This window comes from Lepisma saccharinum, chromosome 22 (assembly GCF_977018435.1).
Source record: "Lepisma saccharinum chromosome 22, izLepSacc3.1, whole genome shotgun sequence".
Taxonomy (NCBI): domain Eukaryota; kingdom Metazoa; phylum Arthropoda; class Insecta; order Zygentoma; family Lepismatidae; genus Lepisma; species Lepisma saccharinum.
Genome location: NC_139250.1, coordinates 6,075,295 through 6,094,284, shown reverse-complemented (window position 1 = coordinate 6,094,284; position 18,990 = coordinate 6,075,295). Strand labels below are relative to the sequence as shown.

Genomic DNA, 18,990 nt, shown 5'->3' with positions numbered 1-18,990 from the left:
AAGCTTTCTGTGCATAAAGTGGACTTAAATCCACACTCAAACAAACAAACAAATTTATAAAAGTAACAGAGTTACAGTTAATTTCTTTACAAAAACAAACAAAAAAAGTAACTGTTGCTTGTAAATGCGAAACATTGGTTTTCAAGACGAATTTCATCAGGAATAAAATCGAATCAAAACCGAGGAATGACTCACGGTCAGATTCTACAAGGAAGTTGAAATGAAAGCGGAAGTTTCTGAAACCGAAGCATTTCGAAAGCAACACTGGACTGCGTAGAGAGAAAAACAGTCGACTGCAGGGCGCCACTTGTCAACAGCAGGTAGAAAAGGAGATGTTTTAGTGTCTGCTTGACGGCAGAAAATGGGAGTTCTTTGCACTCTGACTTTGGAATTTCTTGGTAAGTGTGCCAGATTATTATATTTTATGAACTCGGTTATATGTAAACTATCATGAACTCTATATTTATCATTCCGTATAAGTTGCATAGGATGACCCAACTTTTTATAGAGGCAACCCGGTATCAATCCTTTTAAATAATAACAAGTGTTCGAAAAGCTACTCGTTACAAAAAGTAACTAATTTATACATGCTAGTCCATAAAAAGTAACTTTATTTAGGGGGTCCAAGGAGTCCGGACCCCCTCTCGAAAAACTTACCAAGTATTATTATTATTATTATTTTTATTTTATATGACCCTATCAACGATATCCTGTAGGTGATGTGATCAGCACCACGCTCTGTTCGCCTTTCCCCCACCAAAGTTGCCCAAAAGTACACATTGATTTGCGGCTGGGTGAGCCCCGGAGCGGGGCAAGGCCGGAGAAATTCCGACCTTGGATAACCCACCCCTGGAATCGAACCTGGATCTCCGACGTGGCAGTCAGACGCCATATAAAGGAAGTCCCTAAGCGGCAGCTTTCCCCTACCTCATATCAATTTTCGTATCATCATCACTCATCGCCATCTTCGCAAATTAGCCAAAAGTGTCACAAAACGCGAACTAAAATAAAGCAAATCAATCAATCAATCGACTTTTTCATTCAGGACAGACAAACACAAACATCCATGTCTGAACCGGGATTCGAACCAGGGACACCTGGCAACAATGACCACTCTGCCACGGAAGTCGACTACTGAGTAGACCACCGTGGTTCCCCAAAATAATAATAATAATAATAACAATAACATAGATGGTTAAATTAATATGTTAATATGATTTATAGGTCTATTCACAATATATAAATAAATTAATATTGTATTGTTATCATTACATGAATAGTTAAAAAGAAATACATACGTGTATATATTAGCACGTATTCATTATCTAGCTGACGTGTAATTAAGATCGCTAATTTTTTTTTAAAAAAGTCAACTTCCCTGACAAGGAAATTAATGTCAAGAAGATAAGAAATTGAATATTTATTGAATAACCAAAAAGTATACTAAATCCAGTTGATGAAAAGTAAAGTTTTGATTAATATTTTATTATAATTAGTAATAATACGTATAATAACCTGTGCAGTGGCGGCGATTGGGTTCCACAACTGGGGGGGAGGGGCAAAGACACTATATTTCCTTTTGCATATAAGGTTTAGCATCGTGTGGGGACAAAAGTGGCGAAAAGTGGGGGCCAACTGCCCCCCCTAATCGCTGCCACTGAACCTGTGGCATAACAGCCAATGAGGCCAAGAGCCTATCTACCCATTGCCTGCCAATCAAACCACTTGCAGGGTGACGTGTGGTCAGCACGAGGAATCCCCAGTTGTTGCTGTAGATTTTCTGTGGCGCTACTCATTCATAGACCCCAATTTCCTCACGATGGTGGGTGGCCAACGATCCCATACACAGGGCGAAATCTCAGGAGAAAAGTTGTTTCACTTTCTCCAGGAGACTCGAACCTGTGTACGTCACGTAGCCAGAGCCCAAAGCTTGCCTCTTAGACCACATGGCCACGGTGCAAAATTTATTATAAATAGAAGTGTGTATAAATGTTATTTGGCCCTGTTATTCAAAGCTGTAGGATCTCAGTCTAATCTTTGTGTCCCAGCAGGTTAAGTGGAAATATACAGTGTGTCTATAAAGTCACTTAACATTTCAATGAACTAATAAGAAATCTTTTCTTTTTTCCAAGTGATCTGATAAAATGTACTCTATAGAAGAGAGAATAGCTGTTGTTTGTGCTCGTCTGCGTGGAATGACATATGAACAGGTGCGGACGGACTTCACTCGGAAATTCAGAAAACCAGGCCCCACCAGGCTGGCCATTAAGAACCTGGTCAACAAATTCAAGTGAATAGGTAGTGTTGAGGACGAAGAACGTCCTGGTACGCCAGCCATAACACCATAAATTGTGGAAAATGTACAGGACGCGATCACACGTAGCCCCACTGCATCGACCACATGACTCAGTATCCATAATCCTAGCATTTACCAACTGTGGCTCATAGCATGGTGGATTGGGGCACACCAAGCTTCTTACTATGCACCAACAGGATGGGGCACTACCCCATCTTGTCATCATCGTTCGTGATCACCTAAACAAAGTTTTCACTGGTAGATGGATTGGTTGTTTCTCGCAATGGGTTGTTGCCCCCCCCCCCTCGATCTGACCCCCTTAGACTTTTTCATTTGAGGGTTTATCAAGTCTAAGGTGTACGGGGCGAGGATCCACAGCATATCCCAGCTGAAACAACGCATTACGGCCGCAGTTGCTGAGATTACACCAGCTCTGTTGGAGAAGGTGTTTCGGGCTGTGGTGGATTGTTGGCATCTGTGTCTAGACTTGAGGGGTGGTCACATTGAGTTACACTGATTTTGTGTCCACTGTGATATATGTTTCAGTACATATTGTATTTTGTACCATAAATCCTGTTCATGCAGAAATGTTAGGTGACTTTATAGACACCCTGTATAAGTCTCAATTGCACAAGAAATGCTGAACACATTTTCATCACTTAATTTCAGTGCTACTTGGTAATTCTTTCAGGGTGGGGGTTATGACTTCCTTTTACCTAGCTTTCCTGAAAGATTTTCTTTTCTGAAAGATCATTTTCCTGCGGAAAAGGTGGCAAAAGATAAAACTGACTTGAAGATAAACCTCTCCCATCTCTTATGGTCAATTACGCTCAATGATATAAAAACGGAGCAAAATATATTCACAATTGGATGTTTTCACTCAACAACTATTTTCTTCTGCTATATCCAAATAAATACTTATTTCAGGCTGTCCTGATAGCAGTACTACAACCACTACAACAGTAACAGTGACCAAGTCAACTACGGAAATCAGCAAATGGATAAACGATGTACAGAGTGAGTAAAAATATGTATTAATGTAAATCAGAAAAATTTTGAATCAGGCAACTGGATTTTTGTGCACTCTACAATGTCTGTTAACTACGTTGTAGTCAGCCATCTTAAAGAGTTTCGATGCTGCGTATATTTCTTTGCAAAATGTTGATATCAAAATTGGAGCTGTAGTAAACTTGTACAGTCACGGAGACTTCTGGGCTGTAACAACCCCATTGACTTTGAATGGGATCATTACAACCCAGAAGCATCCGGGACTGTACCAGTAGCGAAGCGTAGTCTTACGAAGGAGGCAAGCAATGTTTCAGTACAACAAAACATGTAGTACAACGACATGCCGAGGGGAAAGATTCAAGGTTTATAGCCTCATTTACCCAGTCGCTGGATTTGTCAAAATATCGTAATAAAGTGACTGTACTAAAAATAAACCATATGATCCGCAAACGTCACATTTACTTTTTTAAAAAAATCCAGGTAACGTTATTCATATGATATTAAACGTTTTGCATATGCGAACTTTCCGCATACGACTTACTTATTTCTTACTTACTTATTAGTACCTTTATTTGTTCATTATTATTTAATATGGTCAAACGGTGACCAAACCGATTTAGATAAAAAAAAAATGGGAATCATTTGTTTATTTTACGCTGCATGATGTAATTTAGTATTTTTGGGCACCCTAAAACCGCATTGGAGTAACTTAAACACTAAATAAAAAGTTAAACACAAACAATAAAAAATTCATTTCAAAGCAAAGAAACACAGGCATAGACGATGTACTCACCACAATAAATTTCAAACTCTTGGTGTTGGTCGACCCCCTTCCACGATTTTCATTTTAACACTTATCTCTCTCGAGCTAAACGAAGCAATTTTCAATTGCTCAATAATACACCCGCACTTCACATCAACCGTTCCTAAATACGCGTTCATTCCGATAAATTCACAGCACAAAACACGAAGCAACAAACACTCACACTATCCCACGCGCTTTCCACAACTGCAAATACAAGCATCCACACAAGATCAAATTGAAAATCTCTGAAACAACAGAAAGTGATACCAACCTATTTCCTTAATTTTATCCGTCACAAAGGAAAGATATATCAGTTTGGAGATAAAAATTACGCGGAGGAATCAGAATCATTTCAGCAGAACGAGTATGTACCAGGGGCGGCCGCTCATAAGGACGATACGGACGCCGCACTGCCATGTGCAACCGCAAGTGAACAAACATTACATTAACATTTACATGTTAGCTTTTACATTGTCTGAATTGCAAATATTCCATTGCTTATAGATCGTTGGTTAGTCGGTTCTGTATTCATTCTTCCGCGACAATTGCAAAGTTTGCACGCCACCGTGCGGGGGAATACGGAACTTCGAGAGAAATCTGGCGGGGCGCCGTCCTCCCAATTTACGAGACGTAGAGCATTCTCAGTCGCGGTCGCGAGGGGTAAATGGCGAGGAAACTGAGGGAATAACACGCGCGGGATCCCTGGCTGGGAGGACGGAGGGTTTGTCGTCCGAAACCCACCTCCTAGGCAAAACTGGCTCTCTCTTCGGAGAACGGTAAACAATGAAGAGTTGCCAGAAGCAATGAAGTTAACGTAAGAAAGAAAATTACCAACCGTTGAAAAAAATATTCTGTATTCCATAATCTTATTCATTTATGACAAGAGTAGAGCAATAAATAACGCAATTTCCAATGAGGAAAGAAAATGTCGCTAACTGAATAAGTACAGACTCTTGCATGATTTTTGTTATTTATCGTCGCTTTTTGCTACTTTTCGGTAATCACGACGATGAGGATGAGTGATGATGGTATAATGAAATTGGTGGAGGGGCACTCACAAAGAACACACATACCCATGCCGGGATTCGAACCCAGGAGCCCTGGCTTTCAGTGGCGTATCCTGGTTTTAACTAGTGGGTAATCTCCGACACTTGATTCATCCACCCACTCCTCAAGTCTCCCTGCAAATTTACCTCAACATCCATACAGGATTTATGAATATATGTGATAAAAATGTTACCTTATTGTTGCGACCACTGTCAAATAATTGTTGTGATTGCACTTGCAGTTAATCTACGTTTAGAATTTCAAATAATAAAACAAGAAAATATAATAAATCTATAAGAAAAAACCTGTAACAAAGAATATGAAAGGAATGCGGTAGTGAAATAAAAACCGTCAATATTAATTGAAGTCTAAAATTCAAGTTACCCCAGTGTCCAGTTACTCGTGCATTCCCGATTTTTGTTTGTATACATGGAAGTTTAAGTTCAAGACCTGTGTACAAGAGATGTTACTGGCCTACCTACATTAACTATTTCCAATTTCTCCGGAAAAGATCCCGTTCCAAATATTTTCACACGCAAATATTGTATTATATCCATTGCTTTTAACTTCAGTAAACACAGCACTAGCACGAATACAAACCACTAACAGCTAAACAAATATTACATTTTCGAATCGCTAATAGGAAGAACAGCACAAAGCCACCTACAACACGCATTCAATTCCCTGCGCCAATCTTCTATTGTGGTTCCTTACTTCTTGACTCAGAATTAAATTCCCTATGGATGCTGAAAAATTCCCTTTCCCAGCTTTAAATTCCCTGCGATGCGCAAGGTTTTATAAGTTGGAATCATTGCTTTTTTTGTTTATATATTTTATTCATACATCTTTTATCTTTATGATCATTATTAATCTAAAGCGGGGGAAAAACAACTTAAATTAACTAATTTATGTGTACGTATATATATATAATTTATTTCTGATAGCTTTCCCTTTTAAAAATTATTCATTTCTGTGAAAGAAGTACTGGTTTTGAAGGCTACAAAGAAAGTAATCACGCATCTTAAAATACAAAAATGAAAAAAGTAAGCATATAGTTTAATTACTTCATTAATCGATTGATTAAATTGTTATTTGACGTCGCTTTTCTGCCAATTTTGGTTAATCACTACGAGTGATGATATGACATTTATGAAGGGACATTTACCAAGAACACCCAGGCCTGTATTCGAACCCTGTAGCTCTGGCGTCGTAGGGAGCTGTGCTAACACTCCGCAACGGAGGTCGGTGTAATTTCTTGAATTTCTAGTTCAAATTTTAATTTATTTAATTACCTTCATTTTCAATATTAAAGTTTTTTTTCCTTTTACAATATCTGTTGAAATAGCAGAGATCAGTAAGACAGAAGCAAATGTAAAATGAGAATTAACATAGAATTGGTTCGCAAATGTTGTTCAGATTTCCCTGTTTCTCGCGCATTTTCAGATGTATTTTCTCTACTTTCTTTTTCAGTACGCAATTTGTGAACCCAGAATTCTGTTGTTTTTTTTTCCCGAGAAATTTCCCTGTCGTAAACAACACAGCTCCTACGATACAAAGGCCATCGGGGAAGAATGGCAGAAGAGGGCGCCACTGCCAGCCGAGGGAACGGCAAAGGCTCTGGGGTGGAGAGTGCGACCGATGGACTCTCTCCAGAAGGAGCTTACCCTTGCCACGGAATAACCGCGCCTGAGAAGCAGTGTTTCCTACCCCTCCCGTAAGGGATTTAAAGGAAGCCGGTGGAATCTCACCATGACGTCACCAGATTCCACCAGCTGGAGAAAAAGCCTCACGGACATTCCGCGGCAAACGGTTGAAAACATTTTCGCGCTGGAAGCAAAGAAATATGTGACAAAGATTGGTTCGGAAGAATATTGTGAAGAAATAAAAAAACAACTTTTTAAAAAATTATAGCCGGGTCATCTCCGATTACCTAGGTGACCCAGAGTATACGCCGCTGCTGGCTTTGTAATCCGGTATGCTAGCCACGGAAGTCGGCTATAGATTCTTGTTACACGCAAAATTATCGTGTAGCTATATGCGTTGTATTTTTTCTGAATTTAGTGAAAAGTACATTTGGATTACAATGATGTGGAGTACATCATGTAGATTTAAATACATGTTTTGATTAGCACCTTTGAAAAAAATCCTGATAATGTGACAAAGTTCTCCAATTTCTTTTCAAGGCGGATGTTAAATAAATTAAAAACTCGTCATTTAAACTCACCAAGAGTCGCTACAGGAACCTGTAAACTACAAATTTCTTAAAATTTGGCAAAATTGTCTGGCAACCCCGAAGCAATAAAACGACTCTTCGTTTTCCATGGAAAAGTGAAGTGAAGCTTTTTCGGTAGTTGTGCATTTGTCGCGATGAACAGTGTGGAGAAATTGTTGGTGCGAAGTTTTTCTACCAGAAGTCAGAAGTCTGGATGAAAAAATAAACAAAAAATCTAGTCCGAATTTGAATCTAGAACAAGTGTCAAAGAAGGGAGGTCGTGAGTTCACTTGCAAATTTCACGTTGAAGGACAGAAGGATGAATTTCAGTTACAAGCATGTCTGAAGATTTCTGGTAAGTTTGAAGTTTTTACTTTAGAGCTTCTGGTAAAGCAGATATCACCTTTCCAGTGAGATATTTATTTTGGTGCCCTATTTCACATATCAATTAGTCATGTTGGACAGGAGACATTTTCTGTGTAACTTTTTACTAGAAATTTTCACGATCAATTCACGTAAATATTCGTCATTGTGCTTATCAAGTTGTGTAAAAATTAATATCCCTTCTTCTGTTAAACGACTAAATCTCTTAGAATTATCTTTCTTCTTCCATCTTCTTCGCATTACTGCAGGCGCGGTTGGCTGTATAGCGCAAATGTGCAGTGAACCCCCAGTAATATACAAAATAAACAATAACTGAGAAGTTCATAAGCGTAGAGTGGCAAATTCTCTTAGTGAGAAGGAGAAACCGGGGCCAGAGCCACTCAGCTCCCCCGTAATTCCGTTTCGTGCAAAGCCTCCGCTGAACCTCCGCAAGCCAACCCCTACCATGCTAAAAGCTTAGGACGGCTAGCAGAAGCTCGACGCGTACATATGGCGAAAATACATGCAGTCGGCTACTCCAGGAAGGTCGTCTCGTCAAAACGGACATGCGCAGTTCGTAGGATCACCAGCGAGCTGGAGTCAACCACGCTCTTCTCTCTTCCAGTGTTGCACTATGTGTTTCAATTTGAATTCATTTGGCATTCTCTTTGTATTTTTATATTTTACAAGACTTATTAGATTAATGAAGAGGGTGTAATATAAATGTAGAGGTGACCCCAAACGAAAGCTAGAAGTAAAGATGATGGGACAAATAAGATAAATATGATAGAAAACAACTTGCCTACACATTCAGAGTTTTCATCTTTAAGATGGAAACACTTCAGGTGGAAGGAGCCGAAAAGTCAAAAATAGCGCGAGGGCGAGGGGTTGCTTATCGGACAAGACTTAAACAACCTTTTGGTCTTCTTACGTCAGACTAAATGCTTTCGTTGACATGTTAGGCTTTTTAGGTTTAGTTGTCTTAGAATATATACACTCAATTTTCGGGGCTTACCGTGCTTGACCAAAAATGTAATATTTGCTATTTATTCAAGCCTAACCTAACAATGAAGGCATTTCGCACTTACGTCAGAAGACGACCAAAAAGTTGTTTGGGTTTCGTGCGATCAGTTATACTCTAGCGCGAGAGGGTGTTCGAAGGGACGCGCGCATTTAACTTTGTTACGTGTCATTGTCTCCATACTTGTTAGTTTGTTTTGAAGTGCATGGCTGGTGATTGAAATATATATGGCATAGTGATACGTTGAGTGAAGTGAGGTGGATTGTGTATTGGAAGGAGTGTAGTTGTTGCTGTGCGAGAAGTTAACATATTGCATAGAATAGAATCTAATCGCTTTGATTTAGCGATATACTTTCGAATAGTTATATAAGAATTATCTTGTAATCAAGGGGTCTTGGGTTCGATTACTGATACATACTCATTTTAGCAGGCAGAGATTTGTATTTTTAACTGTAGGTTCAGGATCCAGTTCCAATAATATAGTCTATTTGACAGTGGTGGGACCAGAAAAGAGTTGGCAAGAGTGGAAGAGGCAAAATTGAGGCGAGAATATTTTCTGAATTCTGAGATACCCCTAAATACAATACCATACGAAAATCTTAAAATAAAATGATCGCCCCCTACACACACACTCCTTGGTGCTGTCACTGTTATCTGAACATAAGCAAATTAACTTTGTCAGTAATCTACAGGCCAAAATTTGATAATTTTCCCAGTACTATCTCTACGAACCAAAGCGTGTAGTGTCTCAAAAGGTTTAGATAAGTCCACTTTGCATAATTTTGGTGAACCCCCAGGAAAATTATGCACGAGCCGCGCCTGCATTACTGTTAAATAATTATTAATTTAAAACGTGTAAAACATGATATTCGGTAAACACGAACGTATCAATTTCTTATCACGTTGGCTGTTATACGAAATTCATCATTTAAACTCGCATTACTAGTAGAGCAAATTTTTGCCGGCCCCCGTGGGCGTATTTACAAACCAGAACCAGAGGTATATAACACGTTCTTATTGGCTGTGTGCACCGGAAGTGTTTATGTTCCGTGTCCATTGTTCCTTGCTTCTTCATTTACAGCAAAAGTATAGAAAAATAAGACTTGGGATTATAAAGTTTGTAAACAGATTGTCGAAATTATGTTAAGAAATTACGTTTATATAATAAAATAAATGTTTAAAATGCTATACGTTGGATATACATAATTTTCTCAGTAGTCATTGGTAGTTACAATGTTTGCACTGATGTGACTTTAAATAGAAAAATCATTCACTTCAAGAAGAGTTCTGATTTCTGTCTTCTAAAACATTAATTTAAATAATTTTGCTAAAAAAGGAACCTTAGTGTAAATGGGTTTCTTATCTTGTTGGGATGGATATCTGAAATCTACACTGTTAATTTGAACCCTGCCATCTAGCGTTAACTTGAAGGAACGCTGCATCAACTTCCGGAATGGCAGCCAATCAGTAGCCAAATGTCGCTGGAGGTTCTGCAGTACTATAGGGTTTGTAAATACGCCCCCCGTGGCGGGGTGGTTAGCACATCGCGCTACGACGCCAGGGATCCCGTGTTCGAATCCCGGCCTGGGCATGGATTTTGTGAGTGTCCATTCATCAATTTCATCATATCACTCATCCCCATCTTCGCAAATTAGCCAAATGTGGCACAAGAGGCGAAGTAAAATAAAGCAAATCAATAGAGCAAATTTGTGAGCTATCGCCCCTCCACTTTGGATCACCACGAGCCGCCACTGGTATGTACATTAATATTTAAGTAATAAAGTGTCATTCAATGGCGTGCCCGGGGTGAAGGGGGGGGGGGGTGGATGGTAGACATAACCCCCTTTTGGCCCAGTATATCTAAGAAAAAACGTCAAAGGAAGGAAAAGATGACAAAATGTGGACCGTAAAAAGACCCTGGGAACACCACTTGCGTCATAATAATAGAACTTAAAACATATTCGGGCCTCCCCGATGGCGCAGTGGTAGTGTCGTCGCCTTGTAATCAAGGGGTTCTGGGTTCGATACCCGGTGGAGGCACAAGTGTTTCAGATCCCATTTTAAACTGTAGGTCCAGTCCCGATTAGCCTTACTGTGCATAAAGTGGACTTAAAACAACAAATCAATCAATCAATCATTAAAACATATTCTTGTGCTCATAAAATGCAGAATGTATACGATTTACTTCTATGCCATGTACAAATATCAGTAGATAGTTCTTTCTCAGATAGCTTTATTTTCACCCCAAGTTTTATTCAAAAGCAGTCAATTTATTGATTGTAAAATTTGTGAAAGAGCTCACTTGAATTACTGCGTAAATAATTTGGCAGTTGCAAACACTGGTAGTGGTCATCACTTCTGGCGTAATTTGAGCTGGACCGACCAGGAAGCAGGGTGCGGGACCAAGGTCCGTCCAATCTTCCCTCCCTCCCTGAGAAAACTCTTCACGGGGGTGCAGAAATTCCACTGCCCCAACTCCCAATGTCAACTTTTTTTACGCGTTTTATATTTCGCGAAATCTAAAATAATTTGTAATATAATATGATATATATGGAATTTAGAACAGTGATAATAACTTCTTTTAGTTATTTTATGACTAACAATTATTATTATATTTGCGATCTTGTTTACGTGTTCATGAAGACAAATATTCGTTACTAGTTTTTTGCTGGCAACGTACCCATAGATGAATCCTTCTGCTTTCGGTTGAACTCGGCTATTTTCGGGAATCACGCAAGCTCGGAAAGCACAGCTTTTTGTAGAAGCTTTGTGGACGGGTTCCACCAAAATTTCACGCTTCGCCATGTGACTCCTTCGGAGGCCTTATTTTCCCGCAGAACGGCTGCAAGCATTGAGGCTGGTGCTTGCTACAGAGCTGCTGGGGGAGTTTGCGGCCGCATTTTTTCGCGAAATCGAGTGCGATGGAAACTAAATACGGTTAGAACATTAAGTACATTAAATGATATTCGAATTATGCAAGCAGTGCTTGCATTGCTTGTACTATATCTTCGCCTCTGGACTGTACAACTCACCACTTGAACACGTGAGCAAGAGTCATTCTATGTTTGACATGTATGAAAACGGCAGCTTTTTTTTAAAAAAAAGTAAGATAAAATCATACAAAATAGCTACAATGATCAAGAACACTGTAATGGGAAGAAGCTGAGTTTGACATTATTTTTAAAGAAAAGGAAGATTTTTCGTGTGGATACATTTCAGGTAGTTGTAGAACAATTGATCTCTGAACTAGAGAAGAGGGAGAAAATCATTACAAGAGTTTTATAGCAAATTTGATTTCCATAATTTGTCAGGACGTGACAGCAACAAACTCTTAAAAGTTAACATTGCAAGAGCATTACAAAGAAGACTTGGAATAATTTTTAATTTAGAAATTGCACTGCTTTTCTTGTCCATGGCTCCAACCAACTGTTCAGCCAAATGCTATTTCTCACTGTTTAGCATGCCATAAACACCCCTTGCCTGTCTAGTACCTGATAAGTTCAATATACATGTATTATTATTGTTATCATTATTATTACTAATGTAGTTAGTTGCTGGCACAGCACATTCATTTCAAAAAGGCATTGGCAAAGTATTTTTCTGCCTAGGGGAGCCAAGCAGAGAAAAAACCCACTTCAGATTTATACATTTGAATCTCCATTAATGTTTTAATCTTCTTATGCATCTTCAGGTTCCACTTCAACCCCAAACTTTGTGGAATTTACAGAAGATATTGTAACTAGTACTACTACACAGGAGAGTACAACAATTTTTACAGTTGAAGGTAAGTCAAGCAATATTTTCATATATTTATGTTTTGATGTTTGTAATTTAGCATCGTTTCTGCCACGCTTGGCTAATTACGATGATGAGGATGAGTGATGATATGAGGAGATGGTGAAGGGACACTCACAAAGAACACACATGCCCAGGCTGGGATTCGCACCAGGGGTTCTAACCACTCCAGCACGGCGGTTAATAACCCGTGGTGCAATAGCACCTTTGTTGTCGAGGGCCTACCTACCAACTGCCAGTCTCACTCTCATCTGTCGATGTGGGTGATCATTAGGTAGCGGAAGTTGATGACCTAAAAAATATAGGTATATGACCTAAAGAATGTCCTAAAAAATGGGGAAATAATGACGTAAAAAATGAGCATAAATTTGTTAGTTTCAGGTTAAAAATTGAAATGAAAAGGAAATTAAACAAAATGAAATCTTGCTTTCAAAATAAAAAGGCACCAAATGATACCACATGCACATTCAATCAAAATATGCAACGAGGATTTCCGCTGGAAGCAACCAAATAGTTTTAAAACAATTTAATGAAAAAGTCGTTTCCCCCAAGACGACAAAGACTGTCACCAGTTCAGCATTTCTTTTGCTCGTAAATTGCAATCCTGCGAGATATATATAGGTCTATGATCACCTTGGTGAAAAGACTCAAGAATATTACCAAAATGAAAGAAGTGACAAAATATGATGAAACAATACACCGAATATTGCGAAAAATGATGGGAAAATGACCTAAAACCTGAAAATTGTCAAAAAAAAATGCAAATAAATGTACTTTAAAATTACCTTTTTTGAGTTCTAGACTAAGTGTAGAGATGTCAGAAAAAAGATGACGTTTCATCAACTTCCGCTCCCCAGTGCCATCCACCCAGTTATGGGGTGACGTGTGGTCAGTCATTGTAGGTTTCCGTGACTGGGTTACTCACCAATTTCCTCATGGTGGTGGGTGGCCGCGGGTTCCACACACAGGCCGAAAGCTCAGGAGAAAAGTTGTTACGCTTCCCCCAGCAGACTCGAAGCTGCCCACTTCCCTTAACCGGAGCCCAAAGCATGATGCCTTAGACCACTTGGCCAAGGTGCAGGACCCACCATGGGAGTTGGCTCATGCATTTCTAACTGTGTATTGTATTAACATGTGATGAGGTAGAGCTTACCATGGTGTCATCATTATCTCATGGATAACGATGTCTATTTCATTCTTGGTTTTATCTCGAGTTACACAAACCTACCTCATTCTTGGTGTCATCTTGAGTCTTGAAACATCTCAGTTGTCTCCATTTTACTGTAACATTATGTTAACCAACATATAAATGTATCTATAAATAAATACAGCTACTTATATGTCTAGGTAAGTCAAATAATAAAGTAATTTCAGTTTACTTGGAACTTTAATATAACTTACAGCGCATTCGGTATAGCCTGAGCTCTGGAATGCGCAAAGCGGGAAAGGTTGGTCGTCTGCAGAAGACATCACGTGACTCATAAGAGCAGTGTTGCAATATGCGAAAGTTACAATTCTACTAGACATGAAACTGGCAAAGGCTATACACTGTTGTGTCATAAAAAAATACTTACGAATCTAAAGTAGCACGCTGTCCTTCATGATAGTGAAATTCGTCAATTGTTCTACGAATAACATATTGTCAAATTCGTCCACATTACTTTTAAATCTCTTTCATCTACATGGTTTGTTTGTCGTTACTGATCCCTTCCCATCCCAGTTACTTTGTAGTGATCATATTCATTTCAAAGTACTTACTGACATATCAGTAGATGCGGAAACATGCTTTTGCACTTGTTTCAAGTTCAACGTAAGACCACTGTCACCCTCTTTCTTCATAAATTTATGCACGTTAAGATAATTTCTCAACTCTGACTATGAATCACTTTGCCTTCTCCAATAGTCATTCCAGTTTTCACCTCAGCTTCCATTGAATAAAACCCCCTAAGCAACAATCACCTTACTCATGGTAACACGATCTTCCCCCCCCCCCTCCGGAGAGGAGGAGAGGGAGGATGCCTCTTTAACCGAGGGGCTTAATCAATGGGGTTTCACCGACAAAAAGAATCCTGTCATTTTTTCTCTTAAACTATCACCTTCTTAAACTGTCGCTTTATATATATATATATATATATATATATATATAAATATGCAGTAAGTATCGAACACACCTACCAATAAGCTCTGAAGTCAGATTATGGATATAGGTAATTGTTAAGGCAGTTAGCAACTCTGCTCTCAGTGGAACTCTAGCATCCTCGCGCTGACGGCAGGCTTCTGCACAGCTGAAGGTCAGAGCTCAAGCTAAACCGAATGGCCTGTATATTCTACTTTACTGAAGTGTGAAACAAGACTTTGGAGAGTAAGTGTCAGACTTGTCGCAACAAGTCTCGAAGCATCTGGCCTCCTTCTCATATTAATTCTTAAACAGCAGCCTGCCTATTATCATATTCAAAACATACTAAATGACAAGAAGAAAATTTGATATATATGCTCTGTAGCATGTGGAAATTCAATAGCTTTTTCAAAATATAAAATCTACATGGCACATGTGTATAACATACATGAGATTTCTCGTTAATTGCAGTTGATTTCATGTTGATTGAAAAATAAATTCTTAGTTCAAATTTGTAGCATTACAAAAGAATTTCAAAGAGTGGAACTTTTATGTACTCTGTATTTTTGAAGTTTCACCTTTCCTCTTGGCAATTTTCTTCATCTTGAATCCTTTGTATCATTAAGTCCAAATGAACTGTGAATTGAAATGTGTAATTTTAATTAAATGATGTATATTCAGAATGACGCTGCTTTGAATTCAACTAGAGAAAAGGCTGTTCAGAAGAGCGGTGAGCATAGTCATGTCTCTCTCATGAAAAATGAACGGCAACCTAAAATTACATATTTCACACATGATTTCATTTCAGCCACAGTAATTTATTTTAACTATTGTAAGGGCATTGCAGGAGCATGGTAGCTAACATCAAACAGGAGTGTTTGTAAGGAGGTGTGGCTATTGGATAAAATATGCCTTGCTTGCCCTGGAAAAAATCTTCCAGCCATCCATGACTAGAGATGAACAATGTACAAGAGAATCCCTTCCCCAATTCTTTCATGGAGCTGCATTGTTGCTTCATTTGCTCATTAATTCTCACTTAAGACTTAAATACTGTATATATATATATATATTACACTTTAAATTTTTGGTAAGAGTAGGCCAATACTGGTGATTGTAGTTTTCATTACACTTACACCTACTCTAGGTATGATACTAGGTTTGACGGAATCACTCATGATACCAATGTGACATGTAGCAAACCAACATTTGTGTGTCTTATGTTGTTACTTTTGTCCTTTTTTTACATTAATTCCTTTCTCTCAAGGAGTATGTATTATCTAGCCACGTGGTGTAACAAGAAGATAGTCAATGGACTCTCTCATAGTGCAATAATTAACACTGTTATCTTGTAATCTAGATTCATTGATTTGCTTTAATTTACTTTGCTTTTTGTGCCACTTTTGGCTAAATTGTGAAGATGGGAATGAGTCATGATATGATGAAATTGATGAATGGACACTCACAAACATCCATGCCCAGGCTGGGATTTGAACCCGGGACCCCTGACATTGTAGCACGATGTGCTAACCACTCCACCATGGTTGTAATCTAGAGATTCACAGCATGGGGCATAGTGATTCATATCTCACTTGAAACTGTAGGTCCAGTTTGAGTTAGTTTCTCAGTGCATAAAGTGGACTTGAAAAGTTTACAAAGAAGATGTTATACAGTGGAACCTTGAATTCCTTGATAAGTCAAATTTTTTGTAATCCCCTTGAATTGTCCATAACACTCAATAATTTTACCTCAACAACTCGAATAAAACCTTGATAAAACGAATTTTTATTTAGTGTATGAGATGTTGTTCGAGCTCAATAACTTGAAGGTAGACTATGAAAAACCTCTATGAGTCGAAGTTAAATTCTAATCACCTCTATAACTCGAAGTTTTAGTCGCACGGACCTCAATAAGTCGAAGTGTAGGGTGCGTCCGTACAATGTCAGGTGATCAACAATCGTGTCGGGACTTGAACTCCCCCACCCTGCCGTGTATGTAACCATCATTGTTAATGTGTTTAGACCTCTATATCGAAGTCAGCTTATATTTGTATGTTTATACTATTCTTGTATTATGTTTTATATTTGTATGTTTATACTATTCTTGTATTATGTTTTATATTTGTATGTTTATACTATTCTTGTATTATGTTTTATATTTGTATGTTTATACTATTCTTGTATTATGTTTTATATTTGTATGTTTATACTATTCTTGTATTATGTTTTACATTTGTACCAATGACATCTATTGCATTGATGAATAAACATATTGATATATTGATTGATATATTGATATATTTGGCCCTCAATAACTCAAACCTTGGTAAGTCGAAATCCTTGATACCTCGAATTTTTTCTTGTTCACCTCAAGTTTGAGTTATCAAGGTGCCACTGTATTGGATAATTTCCCATCAAGGAATCATTGCCTGGGTCATCAGGTATGATGCTATGTTTTATTATTAATTAAACTCTTGTTTCGCCTCAACACTTTTGTTTTCCAGACTTTACGGAGATGGATGTAAACTACAGTACACCTGAAGCTATTGAGAAACATGAAATGCTTCTGGAAAGGAAAGAAGGTAAACAAATGACAATAGCTCTTGCAGTCTCTGAAACTACAATCCTCGCTTAGCTTTTGTTTAATCTGAAATCAATGTATTCTACTTTGCTGCATTTTTTCTGTTAGTTCATTTATCTGCTGCAAAGTTTCCACACTTCTTATTGCATTTACAAAGTCTTCTGCTTATGTACAAGTCTTCCTTGAATTCTTAAATATTATTTTTTTCAACACCATGCACCTTGTAATCAAGGGATACTGGGTTTGATAGCCAGTGGAGGCACATAGTACTTCTGATCCCACTTGAAACTCAAGTCCAGCCTCGATTAGCCTGTCTGTGCATGAACTGGACTCAAAACAAAAACTCAAGCTCATACTCTTCTGATTAATTATCTGCCCTTTAAAACGGGAGAGACAATCTTCTTGTTTATACCAGTCTGTGCTAAAAGTGGGTGGAAATCTGGTGGGATGACATCCCCCAGATACCTCATTGTCACTATGTTAACCCATAGGAGTATCTTCCCACCTAACCCCAAGGCTCAACCAAACATCCCCCAGCTAATATTTTCCATTTCAAATGCTAATTTCAGTATTAATTTATTTTATCTTTGAAATTTTTTGTGTAAAATCAACCCACTTCAGAAACAATTAACATGCACATTGATTGATTTTTTTTTTATTTTCCAGTTTTGTCTGGTATCGTAGCTGGAATATTGTTTTTAATTATTTTTGTATTTGCTGCCTTCTATATATATCACAAAAGAAGACGGAGAAGGATACTACGTATGGAAAGAAAAAACAATCCTGAAGATGACTTTCAGAAAGAAAATGTAGATTATTCCGTTGTGTATGCCGTTCCCAGACTGATTCCGCAAGCGTCCGTAGAATATGAGTACCCTGAATTAACCTTCAGAACTCGTTTAGACTCTGGGGTTCACTCAGAAGCCGACAAGGAGGATGTGGTTATAGATAATGAATTGTATGTTGCGTCTGAAGGCGAGTACTCGGAAGCAATTGAAATGACTTCAGTGGACAGAGAATCAAAGACAATGCTTGGAGAGAGTGCAAGTTTCCTTAAACAGAAGACTCCAATGTATGAAGAGGTGATATGTCCAGCAAGCAGTGGTGTCAACTTACATGCACCTGTGGGGCTCGAGGCCACCCAATAATTTGCCTGTTATTATATTTTATTTTACAAATAAAGTTAACACATGTTATCATTATACACTTAAAGAAATCTCACAACTTACCGTATTTACCCATGTATAATGCGCACTTTTTTCCAAATTTTTTGCCCCCAAAAACTGTGGTGCGTATTATGCACGGAATAATTCAGACAGCCAACATGAAACCGTACAGGGTCATTCCATGATTTTGGGACACCTGCATTGATTTTTCATGTTTACGGAACCCTTTCATGTTATATATTGTTGTTAAGCTTGAATCCTGCAGTTTCTGAATATGGAAACAATATTCCATACAAGATAACGACACTAATGTGAAATGCGGTTGAAATAAGTTCATCAAAAAATGAAGAAACGTTCTGATTTTTATGGTACTTTCAATGAAAGAAAACATAAGGAAAAAGATAAAAAAAAATTAAAATGTATTACTGGCCAAATAATATGACATACATGGAGTGTGTAAATTCCTTAATGGAAGAAATCTTGTGCTGCTAACTGCTATTTGGAAGGTCCTGAATGTGCCTCGTATAAATGTTACATTAGTTACGGAAAGAAAAAGCATGTACTTTGAAAAAGAAGCAATGAGC

At 38.2% G+C, this 18,990-nt stretch overlaps 2 protein-coding genes across 2 annotated transcripts in view; both read left to right on the top strand.

The window, feature by feature from the left end:
- The first annotated feature begins 324 nt into the window (after window positions 1-324).
- LOC146004980 (uncharacterized) lies at window positions 325-18,433 on the top strand. Its single transcript, XM_083144071.1, has 4 exons — window positions 325-398; window positions 3,224-3,313; window positions 12,444-12,536; window positions 17,907-18,433. The coding sequence occupies exons 1-4, from the start codon at window positions 362-364 to the stop codon at window positions 18,386-18,388; spliced, it is 702 nt and encodes a 233-aa protein (XP_083000197.1). The 5' UTR covers window positions 325-361; the 3' UTR covers window positions 18,389-18,433.
- Strump (WASH complex subunit strump) overlaps window positions 17,224-18,990 on the top strand; it is a 107,857-nt gene continuing 106,090 nt past the window's right edge. Inside the window, exon 1 of the mRNA XM_083144068.1 lies at window positions 17,224-17,241. The gene's annotated coding sequence lies outside the window, so the exon portion shown is untranslated. The remainder of the gene's footprint in view (window positions 17,242-18,990) is intronic.